Source organism: Tasmannia lanceolata, unplaced genomic scaffold (assembly GCF_043159265.1).
Source record: "Tasmannia lanceolata isolate RefF3 unplaced genomic scaffold, GAP_Taslan_0.1 ptg000006l, whole genome shotgun sequence".
NCBI lineage: Eukaryota > Viridiplantae > Streptophyta > Magnoliopsida > Canellales > Winteraceae > Tasmannia > Tasmannia lanceolata.
The window spans coordinates 20,950,903-20,968,618 of record NW_027518683.1 but is presented as its reverse complement, the minus strand read 5'-3'; the positions used below and the strand labels follow the sequence as shown (position 1 = coordinate 20,968,618).

General features: G+C 38.1%; 2 protein-coding genes across 2 annotated transcripts; both read right to left on the bottom strand.

Moving 5' to 3' along the window:
• Window positions 1-2,520: 2,520 nt before the first annotated feature.
• On the bottom strand, window positions 2,521-5,082 carry LOC143878482 (L-type lectin-domain containing receptor kinase SIT2-like). The gene is made up of 2 exons (XM_077380763.1): window positions 4,758-5,082; window positions 2,521-4,664 (listed from the first exon to the last, which is right to left on the bottom strand). The coding sequence occupies exons 1-2, from the start codon at window positions 4,972-4,974 to the stop codon at window positions 2,995-2,997; spliced, it is 1,887 nt and encodes a 628-aa protein (XP_077236878.1). The 5' UTR covers window positions 4,975-5,082; the 3' UTR covers window positions 2,521-2,994.
• Window positions 5,083-9,273: 4,191 nt separating this feature from the next.
• Window positions 9,274-9,798, bottom strand: LOC143878816 (uncharacterized). Its single transcript, XM_077381049.1, has one exon. It carries the CDS (start codon window positions 9,796-9,798, stop codon window positions 9,274-9,276), a length of 525 nt encoding a protein of 174 aa, XP_077237164.1.
• Window positions 9,799-17,716: the final 7,918 nt, after the last annotated feature.

Below are 17,716 nucleotides of genomic sequence, written 5' to 3'. Positions count from 1 at the left end.
CACACTAGCTTAAAATACAGTGGGGGCCCACATTGTTTGGGTGATCCAAGCCATCCATTTTAAAGGCCCTCACATAGATACCGTCTACAAAAAATCAGATCCATAGGATCATCCCAACCCTACGATTTGTGGAGGTAAAATGGATGTCTTTAAACCTTCAAAAATTAGTCTATATTTTGCCTCCACAGTTCGAATGGTTAGGATGATCTTATGGATCTGATTTTTTCTAGACACCCTATCTATGTGAGGGGCTTAAATTGAATGGTTTCGATAAGATTGGAATCAGGAAACCATGGCAATTATCTATTGGAATATAATCTTTGGCGCCATCACGTGAAGAACTTACCCGGTGGAAGTCCTACTCCTCACGGTCGCCAAAGACATTTATTCTGCAAAATTGCAACCACCCAATTAATATTATCTAGATCTTTCATTATGACTCTTCGCATGATTAATTCAAAAGTTGATGGAAAAGTCTTAAATAAAGATAAGACTGCCATTATCAAAACATGAGCGTGTGGATACGATTTTTCCCATCATTTATTATTCAATAGAAGCTTATAACGGAGCGAATATTCCTCGAGGTAGAGATAGGAAGTTGGCTATCAAGAGGAAAAGAGTTGGACGCACAAAAGGCCAAAACTGAAAGAAAGAAAAGCCAACCACAGGCTTTGTTACTTCTTCTCTCTCCTTTTCTAATTAACATGGACCCAGGGGGTCTGTTTTGATGCCCGGCAGGAAAAGAGAAAACATGGATTTATGTTTCCATGGACCCTTTTTAAATTCCTTTGACTCTTAGGAGGAGTGTGAAAGAATAAATGATTAAATAACACCAACTCTAGTAGCTTAAGCTTTTGAATTAATTGGTTGTTTCACACTCACCTCACTTATTAACACACCCCCTCTCTTGCATACACGCACAAACAAGTAGAGAGAAACAGAACGCATAAATTTACACAAACCAACTTTGGAGTTTGAATTAAAAAGCTATTTCAGTTAGACAGTTACAAATTAATATATTGAACTCTAAAGTGGTTTGTATTCCTAAAACATCTATTTTGATCCATTTGAATTTAGCTTCTCCTTCCAACAAACCCATCAAGGACATTAATTCTACAACAAAACTGGGCTTCCCCTATTGACTTTAGTTACTGTGTTTCCTTCTTAGGGAAAAACAAATGTTCGTTTACAAGAGAGAAACAAACGCATTAACAATATTATATTTGCAGTTACACTGATTATGTAAGAGTTTGTATTGCACCTAGGGGAAATCTGATGCAGAGTCCGATAGGATCACGACAACAGAAGCTCCGATGCAAAACAATGCAGGGTAACCGTAGCTGAAGCTATGTATGTAGGGATGCGGAAGCAAAGGGGAAATTAGAAGGAAAAGGTAGGATAACTTACTAAAAGTGAAGGGAAAGGAATATGAAAAGTTGAAAGGATTGAAAATGGTAGTGAAAAGGGCACATGAAATGGTTGGAAAAGCTCCTAAAAGGTAACAAGGACTGGTTTGCGCCTAAAATTAAGGGAGACTATGGTGTGGTTATGAACTGACCTCAACAATGGTTATCAGTTGATCTCCAGCTAGTTTAGGCAGCACAACAACAGCAGCAGGTGGCTGTGCTTTTAACCAGAGGGCAGGATCTTCAATTGGCGGGACAATCTTGGCAAGTAGCAGGTGACTTGCTACGAAACTTGGGACATGGACTAGTTTTTGAAGATATTCAACTAAACTAGAGTTTTCATTAATCAAAAGCTTGTCCAAATAGTTTACATATATGGCTTTTTATAGGCCTTTGATGAGCAATCCTAATCCAAGACAAAGATTGTAATTCTACTCAAACTAAAACAAGAAAAAGTCTAAGATATCCCTAAAATTTCTACACTTCGAAGTAAACTTAAACTCTCCCTAAATTTTCTCTCCTTGTGAACGACTAACTCTAATCCAAACGAAACTTCTAAATAAATCTAAATTTTAGCGAATAAGAAAATAGCAAAAAAAGAAAAGAAAGGGAGATGATATTTTCACTCCCCACGCATTAGGCATTTGCCCCCCTTATACCGTGAACAGTGGACAACTTTAAGGCTTTTTGACATCAAATCACGTTAAAAGGGCGGCGAATGCGTACTGGGGGGCGAATATCATCACCAGAAAAAAAAAAAACCTAACTAAAACTAATTAAAATTGGATTCATAGTAAATAAGAACCGTCGATTTGGACATCGTCCGATATCAGGATGATCTGGGACTTTTCGTCCTTCTGGAAATATGATCTGGCATTTACTCAAACTTTACTGTCAATTTGGACAGTTGGTTCACTGATCCAACAGTCCCTAGGTGACGCAGGGAGAGTGAGAGCAGCAACACCAAGATGGAGATCAACACAAGCAGCAACTAAAATAATCTAGTGGGGGCTTGAAAACCAATGCCACGGTTTGAAGAAAAACTCCAATATAACACGTTAAAGGAGCGAAGCTCCTTCACCCACGTGAACGAGCCAATGCTCTTCACAAGAGATATTCCAAAAATCTTCTTTATTCAATCTGTCTTTCTTTCCTCATGACATTACATAATATAGAGAGTCAAATCTAAGAATAGCAACATTAAATACTAACTTAAGACCTAAGCAATTAATTCCACCTAAGGCAACAAAAACTAAACTTACAAATATTACTAATAACCCTAAAATAGCAATTTCGTAATTGACCCTTACCATAACCAAAAAAAGACCATAACTTGTTGAAATCAAGTCCAAATCGCGTAATCTTGGGCTCTTTAGATAGGTAATCGAAAAACCTTTCTAAAAATACCAAAATCAAGCTAAATAGACAAGTTTTGACACCCTAAAAAAATAATAAAAATAAAATGACGTAAATTGAAAATAAAAAAACAACAGATTCGATCAACGCCGCACGTTCTGCATCAGTAAGGGTCTGATCATGGATTTGAAATGTCCAGCCTTCAAACAGCTTAGGTGCACCTGCATAAGAATCAACGACCCCCAGAGAGGATTGAATCCCCAATGGACGACGAGTATCGATATGACATGGTGAAAGCATCCAAACCTTCATTGTGCCCCACTTCTAAAGGACTTACTCTAAAACTATTTGAAGACAGATCAGGTAGAGGAGCATCCCCATCTAGAAACTGCATGACTTGCCCCATGCTTGGCCTAGTGCACGGTACGGGATGCGAACAGAGCAATCCAAGCTTCAACACCAACTCCATTTCGTGCACCAGGTAATCAGTTCCCAGATTCGGATCACTTGTCTCTAAAATTAAGCCTCTCCTCCAACATTCTGACACCCAATCAAAAAGAACCACTCCTTCTGCAGACGCTCGGAGATTTATCGGTCTCCTTCCACAAGCAACCTCGAGTATGAAGACCCCAAAAGAAAACACGTCGGTGCTTGTCGTTGCCTTGCCAGTTCTGCTTAACTCCGGTGCCATATAACCTAGAGTTCCGACCACATGAGTGGTTTGAGGATCGGTTCCATGATCATATAATCTCGATAGACCAAAATCGCCTAATCTTCCATTGAATTCATGATCTAGTAAAACATTGCTTGCTTTGATGTCTCTGTGGATGACAATCTGCTCCCATTCTTCATGCAAGTAATAGAGCCCGGAAGCTACTCCTTTGATGATTCGAAATCTTTGATTCCATGTTAGAACTGAAATGGTCTGATCAAAGAGTAATTTGTCAAGACTTCCATTGGGCATGTAATCATAGACCAAGAGGAGCTCTCCTTTACGCCGGCAATATCCGAGTAGCTGTACTAAGTTCCTGTGCCGGAGCCTTCCAATGCTGATAATCTCAGCTACAAACTCCCTCATCCCTTGCCTTGATTCATGAGAGACTCTCTTCACAGCAACTTCGGCTTTGGAGGAAGGTAACAGACCTTTGTACACCCTACCGAAACCTCCGATGCCCAGAAGCTCTGTGTCTCTGAAGCCCTTGGTGGCTATGAATAGATCCTTGTATGAGAACCTTTGTGGCCCATATTCACGCTCCCAGTCCTCGAGTAACTCTGCGAATTTGATCCTCCTTCTCACAAAAAGAAGAACGCTGGCGACGGTCACTAAGATGAAAACTAACATAAAAATGGGCAAACCAATTGTCAATACTTTTGATTTCTTTTTGGGACCTCTCCGAGGGAGCTTAGGAAGACGCGATATATCGAGTTCTTGAGCTTTTCCATTCATTTGAAAGCTCCATCCCAGAACATAATGAGCAGTTGGAATCAATCCCGTCGATGTAGAAAAACCCAAGTACATATCTTTTAATACAACCGATGAAAGATTAACCACCGAAGACAAAAGAGGGCGATTAGGTTTAGGTTTCTTCACTGGCGATATTGTTACATCAAGTTTCATATCTGTACCATTGTACTCTGCCCAAACCTGAATTGGTTCTCCACTTATAAGACTTATGGTCTCGATCCTACCATTTTCATTAATATAATAAGCGGCATGTGTGGAGTTGGTAGAATTTAAGCTGTTGATATCGATTCCCACATGGTCATCATCAATATCTCCAAATTCGAGGTTCTGGACGGTATCAAGCTCCACGGCAACAACATGATTAGAAGAATTCCCATTGTTGCTAGAACTGAAGAGGCCTAGATTTTGGACAGGTAGACCTCTGGGGAGTGCTCTCTCTGGGGCAATAACAAAGGCCATCCCATGGGCAAAAACAGGATAAGTGGCGAAAATTGCAAAGATGAAAGTAGTAGAAAAGGAGTAAACAGTACCATTGGTAGGATCCTTAAATTGGAGGGGCATGGAGTGGAAGGCATGACCCGTGCTTTGCTTTGTGTTGTTGGTTAGCTGTAAGAGACCGTTGGGTGTAATTTCCGCTATGCCATCGAAGCTCAGATTGGCACTGAGGAATCCATTGTAGCTGAAGCCATCATTGTTACAAGCTGTAAGTTTGATGAGGAGAAGCACCAGAAATATCTTGGTAAACATTGTTGAAGTCTTGCTAGAGATTCAAAAAGTCTTTTAAAGAGCTTTCTCATGTAAAGCATTCTGTTTGATAATATATAGGCTTAGAGGAAAAGTGTATATCCCATGCATTCTGAGTGAACGCTATTTACTTGTGGAGTCAATGCAATTACTTATACAGATAATAGACGTTAACTTCAGAATGTACGAATATTATATGTACCATATTTTTTGTTAATGGCACTCATCTCTTGGCTTTACACTTTCTTCAACTAATGCCAATCAGAAAAGTATAAAACATGGTGATTAGTGCCATTATCAAAATATGATGGTTGGGAGCACTAAGTGATAAGAACTAGTAAACTAAATTATGGGACTTAGCCAAGAGACCATCACACGTCCAATACTAGCAAAACAAGACAGAGAAGAGAATAGGAGAGGTCTTTTTGGCTTTAGGGAAGAGTCCGTTTGGATGCCGGGAATGGAAGGGAAGGGGATTGGAATGACGTTGGCAACAGGGAAAGTGAAGGAATAAATTTAGGGTAATGATATATTGGCACCCGTTTAGGATGATTTGCACCCCTTTTAATGTGAATTATGGCAGACTTTAACTTTTTGTGTAGAAGGGGTACGAATCATCCTACAGGGGATGTGAATTTATCATCTCCCTAAATTTATATTTCATGACCTCTTTTCAATTCTTTTGACTGTGGTTTTTGTAACACCCGACCCTACCTTGGGTCAGTGATACAGGTGCAACTCAACCGATCGAGGGTTGGATGTTTCGCAAGCGTAATTGGATTGATCGGAAAGCATCAAATCTGTGATGTTTCGCAAGTGTAATTGGATTGATCGGAAAGCATCAAATCTGTGATCGGACCGCTCAGGACCCTTGGGTCGATGCTCAGACAATCTAGATCGACAATCGGGCCAAAGAATTTGGCAGAAGATACTATCATCAGATGAATCATCCAAAGGCTATCAGGAGATTCAAGCATGTTCAAGATCCACGGCCCAATTCAATTCCTTCAAAATTTTGATTAACAAGGTTCATAGAAATACTTTCTGTTATCGTCAAATTCCTGCCTATGGATCGAACGGTTTAAAGAAAACTGTTACAATGATCTATGAAATAACTAAGATCTCAGGCACAAAATTATCTTATTAATAGAGCAAGAATCTAAAGAATACATTTGAGATTCAAAGCAAAATGATCTAATCAAAACAAAGAGAAAGCTAATTAGAACTCATATCTTCTCCTAATCGAATCTCAGATCGGAAACAGATTAAAGAAGACGAAGTTTTTCTCTTTGGAACAATGTTCTTTCTTTTCATCTCTCCCCCTCAAATGAGGGGGAGAGTCTCCTTTTATACTAGACTAGTTGCAGACCCGTGCGTTGCACGGGAACGAAGAACAAAGAAAATCAAAACTCAAATGAAGGACACAGGAAAAAACAAATAAATTACTATTTTCTGTTTATTTCTTCTACAGTATCCTGCCAACTAAACACTGATCTCAGAGGTTTTCCTTTCCATTTAGCGAGCTTGATGCTAAAAAAAAAAAATCAATAATAAATTAAGCAACAAACATTAAGCAAAAAGAGAACACTACTACTTTGAATTTTATAGCAAAGAATTCAAAATGAAACTTCACCAACATTGATGCAATCTTGATGCCAAAACAACAGAAATCAAATGTACTTTTCTTTGTACCAAGATGTATGGGCAAATATATGTATAGATAGTAGTCCTTTTAATGGAAAAATTTAAATCCAAGCTATGCAGTTTGCTTAGGGAAAACCAGATGTATGGACAGAACATGGTCCTTTTTATTTCACTAATTATTGAAAGCAGAGTCATCTATCAAGGGATTTGCTAATGTCCATTGCAAAAAAAAAGGAAAAAGAAATGCTTGAAGCACATAGGTAAGCAACTGCATCACCTGGACACAGTACAACTGATCTGTGGGTGTCTTGCTTCCAATCACAACGTTTAGTCTATCGTAGCAAAGGCAAGACAATGGGATATTTCATAGAGAATAATTATACTTAAAATAGATAGAGAACACATAATAGATAGAGAACGTGAGTGCATACATCAAGGGAGACAAACACAACCGTGAAAAAATACAGCGCAGGGTAGAGCAATAGAGATTGTGGAGAGAAAGAGATATTTTTTCCTTTCATTCTAGCATTATTTAATTGTCACTTCCTTCTTGAATAAGAGTCCTAGCAAAATCTTTTTCCTATCTAATAAATAAGACTACTACATGACGACATCTCCTCATTAGATGATAGCTATTGCTTTAAAGAGGGATAGACACGTATCATAACACGAAGAGTAAGGATTCTAGTAAATATGATCATCATAGGGCTTCTAGTATATATGGGATTCTAGTAAGAGAGAGAAAGAGAGAACGAAAAGAGGAAATAGCCCTAGTTTCTAGGGGCGAGGATTCTAGGATATATGGGATATACGTTTAGAAAGAACGGGTATAGGAGGGGTGACACATGGCAGCACCACATTGTGCGACATTCAGCTTTACTTATATATAATTAGGTTAGATGGGATCATACATCTTTACTTTGATGTATCACCTATGTGGCACTTCTTCATTCGTTCTTTGCCATCTCAACCATTCTTGGCATATATTCCGAATAAAGCCATATGTCGCTGTCAACTGATTGTGTGATTAGATCTATAACAACTTTATCTGAAGTGACTTAAAGGAATCATGTGATTTGTTATAAACGGAAAGCGCTGGATGATTTATTTTAGGCTGTCGGATGATACTCTGTTATGTGAATTTACCCTCAACATATTGCCCCCCTACTTCTTTGACCTATTTTTAGATCTGAGAAGTAGTAAGACTTCAAAATCTTCGGTTTTGATAAAAAAGATCCAATACTGATCCTTCTATAATTATATCGGTGTATAGTCTGAATGTTATTTGAGAAGTTAAAGAATCACTTGGATAAGTTTGGATATTGTCAGTCGGCGAACGGAATCATTACTTTGCCTTGGGAACTTGGAACGTCAGCCAAAAGCAATCGAAATGAGTACGGAATATCTCTGTAATAATGAAGCACGATTTCCGTTTTAATCTCTGCAAAGCCACGTGTCGAAATAGCAATAGGTCTTTCGAGGACGCGACTTTTGACCAATCCTCTATTTAAGAGTATCGCTGCTTTCTTTTTCCCTGTATCTTCAAACCTTTTCTTTCGCCCACTTTTTAGCGTAAATTTTTCTTCGTCTCCTTCAAAACCTTTTATGGATTCCCACTCATCTATTCGGGGTAAGGAGCCCGTGGTTCCCATCATTGACCTCAGCTCTAAAGGAGAGAGTGAAGAGTCGGGATCAAAACCTGAACCGAAATCCACAACAAGAAGAACGAGAAAGAGGCCGGTGGGGAAGGAAGAAGCAGAAGCTTCTAGCTTGCCCTCTCCTCTTCCTTCTATTGAGGTGGAAAGAGGAGAGTTGAGAGATTTTGTGGAAGAATGTTTACTCTTCCAAAAGGAGGTGACTCTCTTTTATTTCTTCCTTTATTACTTTCTTTTTCATAATCTCTTGATACCTTTATCCATTCTTTCTGTAGGGTGAACTCCCCCATAAAGCCGCTGTGGTTCGCCTTTTGGAGCTAGGAGATGAGGTCTACAACCTCAAAGGGAGAGTTTACAAGTTAGAGATGGAGGCTCGTGATCTAATGGCGGAGAAGGAGTTTTTGTTGAGTCGTCTGGAAGCAAAAGATGATCTGATCGAAGCCATTAAGCTTCGTCTTGACAGTGACGACGGACTCACTTCCGAAGATGACGATCAGGGGGCACCCTCTGAGGGTTGAACTTCAGTCTCCAGTAGTCTTTTCATGGCCTTCTTCAGTGAGAAGGTCTTTTGAACTTGACCTTCTCACTTTGTATGTCCGTGGTTCCCCTCATATGTCCATGACAACGTGGGTCGTGGACGATGGTTAGGTAAAATAAATGGGAGGCTGCCTTGGAACTCCTTTCTCCCCTTTTTTTTCTTGTTGGCCGAATCTTATTTGGTAAAGATATCTTGTATTAGATTAGGAATTTTTTGTTTATGAGTTTCTAATTTGGAGCAAACGAGACCTTATTTTTTTAAGCCGGAAAGGAATGCGACCCCGAGGCGGGCCTCAACATATTATATAATGAAGGCACAATACAAGAGGAGGGCTATCCACCTGGCCTCTGAGACAACGACACACAAATAGGAACCAAAAAACCCTAAACAACACCACCTACTTAGTTCATCTGCTTGGAGGAATATTAGGAAAACTATGAGCGTCGCATCTTGCAGCCCCACGGGTTATGCGAGGCATTTCTGATCAGCCATGGAATATTTGAAAGGATCTAGATTTGACGCTTCATTTGCGAGAGCATCTGCCACTTTGTTACCTTCTCTGAATTGGTGCTGATGATGAGGGCCCAAGTTGTCCATGAGGTCTATGATTTCGGGCCAGAAGAAAGAGATGGTCCATGGGTGGCTCCCTTTCTTTGAGATGGAATCCATAAGAACTTTGCTGTCTGACTCTACTATGAAATTCTTGAAGCCAAAGGCTTTGCATAACCTAAGGCCGTCCAATAGCGCTCTCGCTTCAGCCACCATGTTGATGGATTTCCCATAGAAGAAAGCAAAAGCAAATATAACTTTTGCTTTGGCATCACGCATAACTCCACCGCCTCCTGACTCCTCCGGGTTTCCCTTGGCTGCCCCATCAATGTTCAGTTTGAACGAACCAATCATCGGCCGATCCCACCAAATCCAATTATCCCTACTGATTTTTTCCATCTGTGGTTCAATCTGGATTTGCTCCAAAGCTAAACATTCCATCATATTGTTTTCTTTGGTGAATTTTTGGCTTGATCTCACTGCTCTTAAATTATTCACTATTTGCCGAATCACCCAATTTGTACTACTCTCTTTACCTTCCAATCTTCTATTGCAACGTTCCTTCCATATTTCCAAAGGGATAAACAACGCTGACATGCCAAGGAGAAATCCAGCTTGGGTGCTTCTTTTCCTGCCAAATGATATCCAAGCAAGCATCCTGCTCCTAACTGGACAGCAGAATCAAAGATCTCAAAATCCAGATGGCATTCAAATATGAATGTTTTAAGCACCGCAGAGAAGAATCAGTTGATCATCTCTTAGGGAATAGTGGCCTAGCAAGGGGAATCTGGGAGTTCTTTGCAGACCTCTAGGCCATGAAACTACTTCCCTTGCAATCAGCTGTAAGCAGCTTCTCTTTTGTAATTATACTTATCAATGAAAGTGAGAATTTCTGTATTGCGATTGATTTGCCCCCCTCAGTGGTTAATGATTATATGGTTATGTGTGTATCGGTTCCGACACTTTGTCTGCAATGTTTTCATCATATTTTATATTTATATTCTTTCAATTTTTGTCAAGCGGATAGGGCTGGCAATTTAACCCGGAAAACAGGGGATCCGCCCGGCCCCGTTCGGGGCGGGGATTCCGATTTAAAAAAATTCCCCGGGGCGGGGACGGGGCAGACCTTGGCCCCGCCCCGATCTGCCTTGCCCCGATTCATTACTAGTACCTTGCATTATAAAAATTACTTATTTAAAAATTGAAATTTCAAATCTGCCCTTATGGATATAAGGGAAATGATATCAACACACATACTTTAATATTTTCAAACTAATCTTGTCTTTTAGTAGTTAAAGATCTATCAAATGATCATTTCATTTCCCAAAGGCTTTCACAAGTCAATTAATGAGAAAAGACAACCGAGGTTGTGCAAATATCATTTTTCATAAAAATATGCTTGTGATATAAGATTTCTGTAAGTAGTTCTCACATTTCTTATTTTATTAGGCAGGGATTGTACTGGGATTTTTTCCCTTGGTGGGGACGGGGCAGGAATGGGGATTAGATCCCCCCCCCCCGCGGGGCGGGGTCGAGGATTCACCGCAATCCCCGAAATGGGGACGGGGCGGGACAGGGAATTTTCCACGAGGTGAGGATGGGGACGGGGAATGCAACATCCGGCCTCACCCCGCCCCGTTGCCAGCCCTATAAGGGCAGGAATGTCATTTCCCAAATTAATGGCGTCGAAGCAATCATTTCTTGCGATTGCGTAAAGGAAATCAAATATTTCGATTTCTGGAATCAACCCGGAGACGCCACGTGTAATATTTCTTGTTTTTTAATGTGACTCTACGTTTCCCGCGTGTGGGCATAAGGAAGCTTTAAAAGAAACCCTAAAACGCCGTCTCTTTACTTTTATATCTTTTCTTTGAGGGTTTTTGGAGTTTTCACCAGTTTTGTTCAATGAGTTTTCTGGAGAATTTCTAGGAGCTTTTTCAAGGATTTCTGGTGAGTTCTCCGTCTTCTTTTGTTTCCTCTGAATATCTTTTGTTTCATTCTTTAAGCTTTCCATTCTGGTTTTTGTTGGAAATTATTTTTGAAAACGATGTCTGATGCTACGGATTCGCAAAACCAATTGTTTGAACCGTTTTCTGAGAAGGAATTGGATTCTCCTATTAAAAGAACGAGAGATGATAGTGAAGAAGAAGGTTCCTCCAAACCTTTTATGAGTCCAGATAGCATTAAAAAGGAAGAACATAGGGTTAGAATAAATAAACTGGAACCTACTTGGGCCCTCAATATTAGGTTAGTGAGAAAAATCCTAGCGACACTTCTGAAACTGTGGGTACGGTTCCTTATCAGGAAATTGAACCTATTACTATTGGGGATTCGAGTGAGGAAACGGATAATATTCTCTTGTCCAGGATGCTTCATTATCGAGAAAGTTCGGGTCCGAAAGAAATCGAGATATATTGTCCGAAGGAAGCTCGAGAGTCTGTATGTACTTTAAAGGAATCTTCGTTGAAGATGCACCAGAAGGGGCTGCCTGTAGGAATTAAAGGGGGGTGGACAAGTATATCATTTCTCTTTAAGGCACGATTAAGGGTTCACAAGGGGGATTCCCATTTTTCTTTCGTAAAAAAAAAAAAAAAATCAGAAAGGGGCGAGAGCAGAGGGAGAGAAGAGAGGGTTTAGGGGAGAAAAGAAGAGGGGAGTTACCATTTCCATGGCCAAAAATCTTCCCAACAGCCATACTCACCAACACTCACCTCCTCACACTTATAAATAGGGCTTGTTAGGAAGCTGAAAAGGGGGGATACCATTTTTGATTAAAAAAAATCTGCAGAGAGAGAGAGAGAGAGAGAGAGAGAGATGAAAGTGAAACCCTAACCCTTTTTACCATCTTCTCCGGTGAATTCCGCCGGATTCAGGCCTAACTCCGGCCAGCTGTACTTTTTTTCCTTTAAGCTATTGTTCTTACATCAAAACTCAGATTCGAGCCATGAAAAACCTCAATTTTCATATCCTAAAACTCTAACCCTAACCCTACCATTTCCGATCAAAAGTTTCTTTCTTCGGCCAGGTTTCCGGCCACGCTCCAATCAGATTTTCGCCGAGCATCACCTCATCTGTTTTAAGCTTTTTGTTACTGTGTGCTGTTCATAAACCCTAAGATCTAGATCGATCTTCTTTGTGTTCCTCATAAGCCGAAGAACACTCAGATCTATAAGCACAAGCCTCATCACAAGCACAAATCCAAACCCCTACCTCAGTAGAGCTTAGATCCAAAGCTCAGATAAGATTCAGTTACGAACAGAAAATCTGTTTGTTAAAGCTTTCGTTTGGACATTGTGTATTTTTCATAAGCTTGAGTTTATTGTTCTTTTCTTTTGATTGTCTCATGAGTGTGAATGCTTGATAGTGCTGTGTGTTTTTCTATCTTAACAATTTTCCATGATTTATTGAATTTCTCTTATGATCATTCAATCTATCGGTTCATGCAAGTGTTTATGAGAGTTTTTACATTTGATTCTACTTCCTTGGATCAGTGATTATTAGCATGTGAAATGGTTTTATACCTATCTTGTTCATTCATTTGAAGCTTTGCACATTTTTGTTCCTATTCAAGCCAACTGATATGGCTTCATGGAATGCCAAAGTAATTCACAATTTTTATTTTTCAGTTAAAGTGAAATTATGGCTGATTTCAAGTGGTTAGGTCTCTAGTGGTCAGCACAAACATGCATTGATGGTTTTATGCCACCAACCAGTCTTTCTCTTATAGTCAGCTTATAAGAGTGCTTTTTAGAGCAAGAGTCTTTAGAGGACTATAATTATTATTGGACAATCCCTTGTACATCAATAGACAATTTAAAGTATATATTCATCATAGAATGCTAGTTATGTCAATGTCATTTATATGGGACATGAACATGGGCTGATATTTGTACTCAATCCCTTTCGGTAATGACACTTTCCTCAGGATGTATTAGTATGGATGCCATCTGTTTGTTTTTTGTAGAGTCCATGGTAGTGATGATCTAAAGGCTGATACATTTGCTTAACTTAGCAAGCGTTAGGGTTCATAAGTGCATTCCTTTAAATCTATAGGAGCAGGTTGACAGTTTCACTTCTACAATTTGACCACAACATTCAAACAGATACTATGTTTTAAAAACTGAAAAAATGGATAGCAATTTGAAACTGGGTTTTGATCTTGGTTCAATCCAAGTTTTGGAATGTTTATCTTGTGTATGAGAAATGCATGTGGAGAGTAACCTGTAAGTCAAGGTATGTTAGAGTATAGAGTTATATTCTGGTAAAGATATTGTTGTGGTTAATCATATGACAAGTTTTACAAAGATTGAGAAATTTCTGATGTAATTCACGAGTATGAAGTGGTGTTATGATAGAAATGAGAATGAAATAAGGTACAATAATATACATGCTAGTTGAACACATCCTTTTAAGTAGCTTGATCATACAGCACAGATCTTGAAATCAGTTAGCATAACCTGAACCAGGTAGCCTAACCTGAACTGGGTAGCATAACATGAACCAACTTGATATGACTTGAGTATATTCATTACGTCTTGTCAATCGTGTATAGAAGTCTAAAGTTTTTTTTTTTTAGTTTAATCATATTTTGAAGATGAAAAGCAACACAAAATAATTCTCTCATGAGCCTTATTCAACTCTTGAAGCTTGGTGAAAATGCTGTCACATTTAAAATGAAAACCATTGCAGTCCTTTTTTATGATGTGCTGAAATGAAAATCATTGCAGTCTTTTTTTATTTTGTGCTGAAATGGAAACTGTTGTAGTTCATCTACATGGTGCCTGAACTGAAAATTACTTTAGTTTATTTTCATTGTGCTGTTGTAGTTTATTTTCATGGTACCTGAACTGAAAATTATTGTAGAACATTTTTACTATGCTGAAATGAGAGCTCTTGTAGCTCATTTTTATTGTGTAGAATGGTCGATGGAAAAATATTGTAACTCATTATGCTGAATTTTGTATATGAGCATTTTAAATATTAGATGTTGATTCATTTATAAGACCTCCATTTTGAGTATTGGAAGTAATCTTGAAGTCTAAAGATTTATGGGAAATATTGAGGTTGTCATGATTTTATTTCTAACAGGTTCATTGGATTTCTTCCTTAATATAATTTTTTTTAGACGCACTGCTAAGTATGTTCATCTAAATGGTGTTTGATCAATTGGGTGTGGAATTTCATTTAAAAAAGAGTTATGTGGATAAACTTATTGTTTTAGTGCAGGTGAAATCACTCATGAACATTATATTAGTTGAGTCCAAATAGGGGTTACATGCACTTCACATTTATGGGGATTGATAAGATTATGGGTAAAATATTATCATTGCTAAGTTTAGTTGATCAAAAGAGTTATTTTACCCCTCAAATCTCTTGTTGGATTTATAATCAGTTAGAGTCTTATATATTGTTCACTCGGTTTTTCCAGACTTCGTATTTAAATTGGGATGTATATATATATATATATATATATATATATATATATATATATATATATATAATTTTTTTTTTTGGAAGCACAAGTACATAATATTTGTTTTAAATTCTTCTGCTGGGGCTGTAGTAGAGATTAAATATTGTTGCAAGATGTGAACAGACCTCGCAATTCCTTATGTCGAGGTTCTTCAAGTGGTTATAATTATAAGCTCTATCATATAAGTTCTGAACTGAACTTTGGTTGATCATCTTCCCAAACTCTAATTGTCGTGATTCCTGATAGTTTATTCCTTTGCACAATTGTAAGAGTGTTGCGTGTATATTTACTTGAGAAATTTGAATGCTTATATTTCATTGATTTTCATGATGGGGAGTGTGACTTATGCTTGAAAGGAAAAGGAATGACCCTCACTGTGAGGTTTTATTAATTAGATAAGCTTGATTTTTTTTTATATTCTGCTTCAATGATTTTTTTTTGGGAAAAATACATTTCCACCCCCTCTAGTTTCTGACACATACACTTCTAACCCTGACTTTCAAAACGTGACATCTACACCCCCTGAGGTTGCATTTTGTTATAAGTATACCCCCTCCGTCAACTGTCCGTGAGTTTAACCCGACGGAATGGCCCAAACTAACCTGGGTTAAGATTTTGAGGACAGAAATACCCTCACTGGTTTTAAGCCATTTGCAGAGGGATTAGGGTTATGCAATTTCCTTCATCACGACCACCATCGCAATCTCCGGCACAACCCATTTACGTTGTGGCATGGTTAATCTCAGCCTGATCTAGTTCTGAGAGATGCTTTCCAAGGAATTCATACAATTTCTCTTCCTTGTTCCATGACTCCCAATTAAAACCTTGAAAGCAAAAGGTCATGAACTTTAAAAAAACTAGGAAATAAGAAATAGGGATAAAGGCAAATGAATGGGCTTTTTTATATTCCTGAAATAAGATCTGTGATAGTGTGAAGGAATCAAAATGGGTTTCGAAGTTGGGTGGCTGCGAAGGTGGGTTCTAGCGGCTATCGATTTGGATTTCTGGATGGGCGAATTGGGCTCCAAGAGATGTATTTCAAGAGGGATGGGATATTGAACCTGGGTTTGAATGGGCTTGGCACTGAATCTGGGCATGAATATATAGATTTGGAAAGGAGATGGGTTTGGTATTGAATCTAGGTTGGAATGGGTATAGAAGTGAGATGGATATGGTATTGAATCTGGATTTGAATGGTTTTGAAGATGAGTGAAGTGGGCTTGGAGCTGGTTCAAAGTGGATTTTGGGGGTCTGCACATTTGGAGCATATGTTTAGGTATTCAGGTTGAAGATGAGATGGGTTTCATGTTTTTGAGATAGGGGTTTTGAACAATTCGTTGGAGTGTTTTGGTGATTCAAGTTTCGTTGGATTTAGATCCAAGTTACTGTATTTTGATTTCAGTTCACGTATTAAGGCTCAACAGATCCAAGATTCAATACCCACCTTCGCAGTCACCAAATCCATCTCATTTTCAGTTGGGGAAGACGAGGGCATTTTGGTCATTTCCGCCTCGCCGTCTACTCCGTCACATTAAAAAAACCCATTGTAACTTCAGGAGGTATAGTTGTCACGTTTTGAAAGTCAGGGTTAGAAGTGTATGTGTCAGAAACTAGAGGGGGTGTAAATGTATTTTTCCCTTTTCTTTTAACTCTTAAGGATATTGCAATGAATTTTGTAAAAGCTCAGTAGGCAAGTTGTAGGAAAGGGATTATAATATATTTAGAATTGTTACTTTGTTACAAATTTTATGATAATCACATCTGAACTGTTGTTTTGATGCCAGAATTTTGTGGAAGAGTTCTGAATTGTTCTAAATTGTTGTTTTTGTGTTTGAACTGTGATATTACATTTGTTTGTGACCTCATAGATCATTAGCTAAGGTTATTAAGTATGCTTTACGTTTTGAATAGACATTATTTCATAAAGTCTATGATTAAAGATGAATAATATGACTTAAAATCTGAATACGAGCAGAGTTGTTAGGAATTGCATTGTTGTTTTTATTCATTGACTTGAGTCGAATTATGGATTGGTAGGAACTTAATATTTCCTATGATTTTTGTTTGTATAAGCCGTTTCATCTAATGGGGTAAAAGATAAAGTATGCAGGCACTCTACTACGGATATGGTTTAGTTTGTTTATTCTCCAGTATTAATTAAGCTATGAGAGCTTTTACAAATTTAAATCACTTCTGGATAGTTTTTGAACAAATATCCAATCACATTGGTTACATACATTGTATGATGTCTTTATGAGGTACATAGTTTTCCTATGTGTTCTTGAACTTGATAATTATTTTTCTCCTCTTGGTTATTGAAAATAGGGTTCTATATGTCTGGTCAATTTTTAAGGAATAAAAGGGTTTCACTGTTTGGGGATTTGCTTTGAGAAGTATATTGGCATAAGGATTTTTTTTACAAATGTTTAGAGTATTTTGATCACTCTTCACTTCTTTTAATTGGTTTGAAATGCAGAAATTCAGAGTTTAAGCTCTGTGTCATATTACTGTTATCATTTTATTTTTTCATATCAAATGAAATCAGCTGTGTTGTTCTAATTGAGTTTAAACGCATTTTGTGAAAAAGTAAGTCGTATATAATAGTCTAGTTTAGGCTCTATATTCTATAAAGGTGCATTTTCTTCAAATTTAAATCTTTATTGAGTTTAGTAACTTTGAATGATTTTTGTTAAAAAAAAGGGGGGGCATACGATCATGGAATTAATTAAATTTTCATTATTAAGATTTTAGGATATCAGGAAATTACTTGAAGTTATGTGTTCTAGTCAACAAGTCAATATGATCTTAATTAAATGAAAATTTTCTCAACAGACATTTAAAATGATTAAGTGTGTTTCGAACTTCTATGATGTCATTTGGTTTTCT

Coding starts and splice junctions, on each gene's coding strand:
- LOC143878482 (XM_077380763.1), bottom strand. CDS start 4,974: ATGTTTACCAAGATATTTCTGGTGCTTCTCCTCATCAAACTTACAGCT. Junction 4,665..4,757: donor ATTTAAGGATCCTACCAATG/GTACTGTTTACT, acceptor TTATTGCCCCAG/AGAGAGCACTCCCCAGAGGT.
- LOC143878816 (XM_077381049.1), bottom strand. CDS start 9,798: ATGGAATGTTTAGCTTTGGAGCAAATCCAGATTGAACCACAGATGGAA.